The sequence below is a fragment of the Bemisia tabaci genome, chromosome 3, assembly GCF_918797505.1.
Source record: "Bemisia tabaci chromosome 3, PGI_BMITA_v3".
NCBI lineage: Eukaryota > Metazoa > Arthropoda > Insecta > Hemiptera > Aleyrodidae > Bemisia > Bemisia tabaci.
Window position 1 is genome coordinate 10311111 of NC_092795.1, and position 6991 is coordinate 10318101.

The 6991-nt window shown below is 39.4% G+C and overlaps 1 protein-coding gene across 1 annotated transcript; it reads left to right on the forward strand.

Annotated features, from left to right (window-relative positions):
- The first annotated feature begins 2511 nt into the window (after nucleotides 1-2511).
- LOC109030993 (uncharacterized) lies at nucleotides 2512-6293 on the forward strand. The gene is made up of 2 exons (XM_019042255.2): nucleotides 2512-2684; nucleotides 4367-6293. Exons 1-2 carry the CDS (start codon nucleotides 2664-2666, stop codon nucleotides 4784-4786), a joined length of 441 nt encoding a protein of 146 aa, XP_018897800.2. The 5' UTR covers nucleotides 2512-2663; the 3' UTR covers nucleotides 4787-6293.
- The last annotated feature ends 698 nt before the right edge of the window (nucleotides 6294-6991 follow it).

Here is a 6991-nt window from a genome sequence, read left to right on the forward strand (position 1 = left end):
CCCTCTCCGGCACGTTCACTTGATGGTTTTTATTGATGTTTCAAAACGAACGAGAAGGGGGCGGCAAAATACATGCGGCCCATGGGCGGCAAGCAGGTAAGTCAGGCCCTGCTCTTAATAAAATATCGACGGTGAAACTACCAAACCACGTATCTCGTTTGCGGTGTTTAAAAATCTACGCTCGCATTTTATTTTTTTGAAGTAGACCAAATCAATATCATTCCTTGAAATTTTCACAGAATTTTCTCCGCACGAAGAGGAAAAATCACAGAAATTTTCAAGACTGGACGTTAAGTAGTTTTTCATTTAAAAAATAAAGTATGACAGGAAGTCTGCGACGTCGCAAACCGAGATACGTGGTTTGGTAGTTTCACCGTCGATATATCCTCCAACGATTCTATCCGACACTTCCTTAAGACGCTCTTCATGATCACTTCAGACATATTAAGTATGGTTCGGATTTCCTTCAAATTTTCTTTTACAGATTCAGATTCGTAAGAAAAAATTTTTCTTCGAAAAAACTGGAAATCTTTTGAATCAAGTTTAGAAAATTCCCACTAATATCTCCATGCGTGAACCCCCCCCCCCCTTCAGGCTCCCATTCCTTACAATGACACGGAATAAATTTTAAAATTTACTTAATTTGCCCTGAGGGAAAGTAGAAGAAAAATTGATCGCCGCTTCGCCCCCCCCCCCCCTCCGGACTCGAGGGAACAGCCCTGTGGATAAGTTTGAGACACGACAGATTTACAACCAGTAAAATCCGTTCACTCTGCTCTATTTTTGACGTAGAAGGATATGACTTCAAACAAACATTCTTCAGGATAAGAGAATTTTAAAAAAAATTTCTCCGTAAAAAGGCACTCGGAATTTGCACTTGCATTGCACTTGCCTACTTATTCAACTGTCAATAGGTAATTCGACATGTCCCCTTTCTTCTTCTTCTTTTTCCCCCTTCCCTGCTAATGATAAATGTGTATGGCATCAGGAGGCTACGTTAAAGTGAAGTAATGCAGGAAACTGACCTTTCCTCATTCCGGACGTAAAATTACACCCATTTACCGAGTTCACACACATGCATGGGACAGGAAGCTGTGAGTGCGGAGCTGTCACTTACCATGTAAAATCCCCCTTCATTTTTGATGAAACTGCAGTAGCCTTGTAAATGCTTAAAATTGCCGCTTTTGGCAATGCTAGTTCATTGGCTTTAAGTACTCTCAAGTGCGTGTCTCATTCAGAACTTATCCGACATCTGAATTACATTTTGCAACAAGGAACCACTATTTCTGGCCCATTTTAGAAACAATATACATACCATTGGTTTCCCTGTGCAGACATGTGCTTTTAGGGGAGAGCCAGAGATTATTGGTTCCTAATTGCAAAATGTAATCCATCTATTCTTCTCGTTTGACAGCGATTAAACTTTGGAATGCATCATGGAGGTGGCCTATCCGCAAAATGAAGGCGCACTGACAGGCAGGAGGAAAAAATAGCAGTATATCACGACTAAACAAATGACATCACTTTTATCACTGACAATTATGTAAGATGCGTTAAAGTTATCAAGGCGTAAGAATCCTGAATGAACCGTCGAAATTTTTTGTGCGGACATCCGGCGATGGTTAAACTGCAAAATGCGTTCCCCACGATTGTAATGAGTGTTTGCAAACATTTAATCAGCCAGGAAAAAAGTAAAAATTGTAAGGAATACACTAGGGACAAGATAAAAGAAAAATCACGAACATAGCAAATGGGGTTCAAAGAATTCATAACTTTGCAAATTGATTATTCAACTTTTTGTATCGAACAATCGGTAATTCCATCAGCTGCTGCGAATATACTGATGGCTTAATGCGAAACAGGTGTATCTTAATTGCTATGTTCGAAAATCTCCAATTCCATTTAATTATTTCCGAAGAAAACTTATCGCAATCGTAATTTTGTATGAATTTTTTCTAGAAATGAGTGGATGAAAATTTACAGAAAACTTACTTAAACAGAAACACTGCTATGCTACAGAAAAACACCGTATGAGCCCTCAGCTATTGCCAAATTTCGTTTGATATAATACGATCCTTCAAGGATACTTGTGGAGATTTTGTCCGCAATTTGTCAGCGAATTTAATCTGCAATTTGATCTACAATATCTGAAAATTTCAAGGAAAAATATTCATAAATTTCCTTAGAATTAAATATTTTACAAGGGGAAGTTTGGCAATATACGAATGTATACGGCGTACATACGGCGAATGTATACGAATGTATACGGCGTTCTTCCTCAGTACGGTAGAACGGTTGTTTAGTTTTTCTACAAAAAGTAAAACAAGGGCGTCTAGACTTATAACTTCGCAAACTGAGTCTGAGTTACGCATTTTCGGACTTTTGCCATCATCGATAGATATAACGAATAATTACTAAGTAATCTGAATCATTCAGTGCCCCTTCAGGAATTTCCGCGGTCCGAAAAAATGTACTTGCGAGCTTATCACCTGATTTATCTCTGCATACGTCAAATCTTGTTCGAATATTCACATAAATATCCTAAAAGGTTAGAAAATCTGCCAGTTCTGATAATTCGTAACTAAAACCTTCAAAGTTTCTCCTTTCAGTGCTCTCATTTTCTTAATTGTGCAGCACACAACGTTGAACTTTTATTCTGTAAAATGCTCTCCTTTGAAATTACGGTGAGTTTTACAACACCTTCCACTCATTTTCCATCATTCATTTCTTGCACCTCAAATGAAATTTGACTTCAGAAATTTTCGAGCGTTTACTTGGGTTTTTATTTTTTTTAAGTATGAAATATTTATTTATTCTGAGCCTTTACTTCTTGATTTCGGATTATCCGCGGTTTCCGCTTAACCGCGTAGTGACGTGTCGTGTTTTACGATGAATCGATTGATTTGCCATATTTAAACCCATGGTAAAGGATCGATTTATCTGGAGTGTGTTTGCAGCGAATTTCTATAAATCGATTCTTTACCATTGCCTCGAGTGGAAAAATATCGATAGCCGAAGATTCACGCCATGCCATTATAAATCGAGGTACCTCCAATCCTAGCCCTTATCACCGCGTATAATATCTAAAAAAAAGGGTCTCCTTCGTCATTTTAAGAGCTTTCCCCTCTGAATTGAGATTTTCAGCTTATTATGCTGAATTTTTAACGCACGTTAGCAGGGGCAGATTCACCTACTTGTCGCCCATGGGCCGCCTGCATTCTCCCCCCCCCCCCCCTTCTCATTCATTTTGAGACATCAATAAAAACCATCAAGTGAACGTGCCGACTCGAGGGGCAGGGGTGCATAAGACGCGTTTATTCGTCTTAGACACATTGTTTGCAAAAGCCCTGTCAACATTAAGACCAGCCAAAGTTCACGGAACTTTGAGAGAATAAACAAAAATATGGTTGATAATTTTAATCTCCGCTGCCGCGCCGCGCCGTGCTGACTGCACTGTGTTTCCCGCAATGCGTGAAGTATTTATGCAGTCTTGTAGGCGCTGTGCGTTTCACGCCGACCGCTGCTGACAGCTGACCGCACTTTAGCGCAATGCGTGAAGTATTCATGGAGTCTTGTAGGCGCTAAGATGTGTTACATGCCGACCGCCACCGGGCCGAGTACTTCTCCTTTTTATCTCAAGTCCTCGTCATCATTGCTCTCTGCGCCGCGCCACTCCAGGCCAAATTGCGGGTTTAATTAGGAATTACTACACTCTCAGGAAATAGGAGGTTTTGTTGCCTTTTCTCGTTTGTAGTTTTTTTCTAAATACGATTTTTTTCATACCTACATTTAAAAAAATCGCAAAATTTGCCGTCATGGGCCGCGGCCCATGTTTCCACCCCCTAAATCCGGTCCTGCTCGTCAACAAAAAACTCCAACATACTATTTTAAAAGTGCTTTGAACACTCACTGCTAACGACTAGCCTTTGGCCAGAAGCGGCATTTAACGAGAGAGGGGAGGATTTGATTTCGATCATTTTTTGTACCGATTTTGAAGAATTTCAGGGCTTTGTTTGAAATTTGTTTGTGTTTTGCTGGGGATGTAACTGAAACGACCCTCCTACATCTCGTCACCTTCCGGCCAAAGTATCACAAGCGCCATGCGACGTTTAAAAATTTCCGCCGCCATTTTATTTTTTTACAGTGAAATTGTTGGTTGAATCTGTTTGAACATTTCACTGAATGTTCTTTGTGCTGCCGATAGAATTCGTTGAAATTTTCGAACAGATTCAACCAACAATTTCTCTGTAAAAAAATAGAATGGCGGCGGAAATGTTTACACGTCCCATGGCGCTTGTGATATTTTGGCCGGAAGATGACGATCTATCATAGTCAATTTTACCTATTCGAATCTTCCTTTTTACAGAGGCTGTTGGTCGCCGTTGGAATTTTTGTGCTGGGCGTATCGTCTTTCATAGGACCCGAGCTCGGTCGAACTTTTCAAGAAATCTACCCGCAACTTGCCGGGCGAATGGGATACAAAGAGGTGGCGAAAGCTGTGAACGTCGCGGCCAGACCGATTAGAGACAGGGTCCTCAAACAGGGGAAGGAGTTGTACGATGGGCTGGAAGGGTGCAGGCTGTTGAAATCCAACTTTGGGCAGACGTTGACTCATTGTCAAACCGCGACCCAACAAGTGAACGAAATGGAAGGAATGCAAGGAATGCAAGGAATGGAAGGAACACAAGGAATGCAAGCAGAAAGCACTTGGCAAAGAGTGTCGTCAAGCACCGAAGGAGCGCCAGAGGGGGCCGTCCACTCTCTTGTGATGGGAGTCATGGGGTGAAATCATGGACGCACCTAAGGAAGTTCCGGTGGAGTCTGGCCCTGCGTATTCTCGGTATAACGCGGATATGAGCCTGCGTTAAGCTGCGTTACAAGGGAGAGAGGAGGGAGGGGGGTCGCAGTCAGCGTCATGTAACCCTCTCTGTTGGTAAAAACACACACAGAATCCAAAATATATCATCCTCATTTCTTCGAGGTTATTTGTCACACTATCATTAATAATACTTCAAATTTTATTCAGCTACATATTCAAGAATTTCCCACAATAGAGAATTTTTAGGTGTCTGAAATTTTGTGAATTTTATCTTTAAAATAATACTGCTAGGAAAACTGAGTACGAGGATATCCTTGGTTTCTAAATTGGACAATTATTGGAGAAAATATGACAAAATAACCTAATCTGCAGAAATACATGTGTTTAAATGGAAAATGCCGCCAGATGACGTCATACGGCGGCACATTTTCTCACTTTTAAATCAATTTTGCTCCAATTTCCTGTGTCAGAAAAAAATTATGCAAAATACTGCGAGCTCAGCTCATAAGCACTCTCATATGAAGCAATAAAATTTGTGTGTGCAAATTCTACATTTTTGGGATCTTACGTTACGGTTCAAGCAAGCGATACGTGATTATTAAGGGGGAGTCCGGGTTTGCGCTACGAAGTTTTGCGAAGGGGAGCCGGGTCACAATCCCTACACATTTTTACATTTTTGTCGAATTTATGAATTTGTGTGAACATCCAACTTATTCTTTAAATCTGTCCTATCAATACAGTGATTTGATTTGATTGTTTGAATGTTAATTGTTATGTGAAATTGATTTTGAAGAAATTATAAGTTCATTTATGTTACTCAAATTTAAGTTGAGTTGGATTACAAATATGGATGTTGAAATCATTCCATTAGCTTAATACGAAAAGTCGATATACCTACTATATTTTAGTTATTTTATTTTAAAGAGTAAATTGTTGATTAAATGTAAATTTGAAAAGTTGATGCTGTTACGCGATCAGGCACTGAAATCCTCCTTGAAGAATGACGAGTCGGATCCAATACTATTGTCATTGTTAGCGTATAAGGAGATCTTATGACATCGTAAATCGCCTTCAATTCGACTGTGATACTATCAGCACAACTTCGCGTCAAGTGTGGTTGCTGAGTAAAGCATTGAGTAGGAGCAAGTAACCGCTTTTCGTGAAAGTATGAGAATTTAATTATTCACCTGTGTTATATTATAGTTTTTCCCGACTAATCCTAAAGAGTCTTTGATTAAAAGAAGCATTTAGGGAACTTTTAATTTCCTGTGTCTTTGAAAAATGTCCGTCAATTCCTGTGGGACATTTGAAAAATAACCCACAATTTCAGAGATAACTTTGTTATTCATTGATGTGATTGATTTAATTTTGGGTTGGAAGCAGTGTATGACTTCATCGAGTTGTTTTGGCTTGTCATGTGCCGGGTGTTTTTTTAACCTGAAAACCAAATGCACGTATTTTATCAGAATTTCTATTTCGCTTCAACCATGTTTTTATTTTTCATCCCTTTTCCTTGCATCCCCTTCTCCACCCTATCCCGTCCTATGATCATTTATTTCGGATGGAAGGGAAGGGGTGGGGAAGATATTACGAAACGATTCGTTTGTTGTTTGGTGTTGATTTGTACGCAATAATAACAACGTTTTATCATGGCACTGGAAACATGAAATTCGGATGAAATTACTTTTTGCCATTGTTCAATTTGGTGAATGTTTGGTGTATGTTAGTTGGTGTTTGGTGGTGTATAGTTGGATTGCATTTTGCAAAAAGGAACCACTAGCATTGCAACGATGCTAAGATTGTGCAACTTCATCCTTTGCAATAAAATTGCGGAAATTGTGAAAAACTATGAAATTTAGATGGTAATTTTTGTCTTAAAACAGTTTTCAGTGAGTAAAATAGAAACTATTAAGGGATATTCGGGTTCTTCCTCCAAGACAAAAGAAGTTGCACAATCTTAGCAACATTGCAATGCTAGTGGTTTCTTTTTGCAAAATGCAATCCAACTGATGTACTGTCTTTTGTAGATGCACAAGTGAGTATTGTCCTTAATAATTGATCGGCGCAGTTTGAAGCCTTATTATGCAAACTTTTTTTTCTTAAACAGTTTTACGTGGAAAGGAAGTCGTGTTTTTGCATCTCATGCTGGAGTATCATTCCAAAACAAAAAAC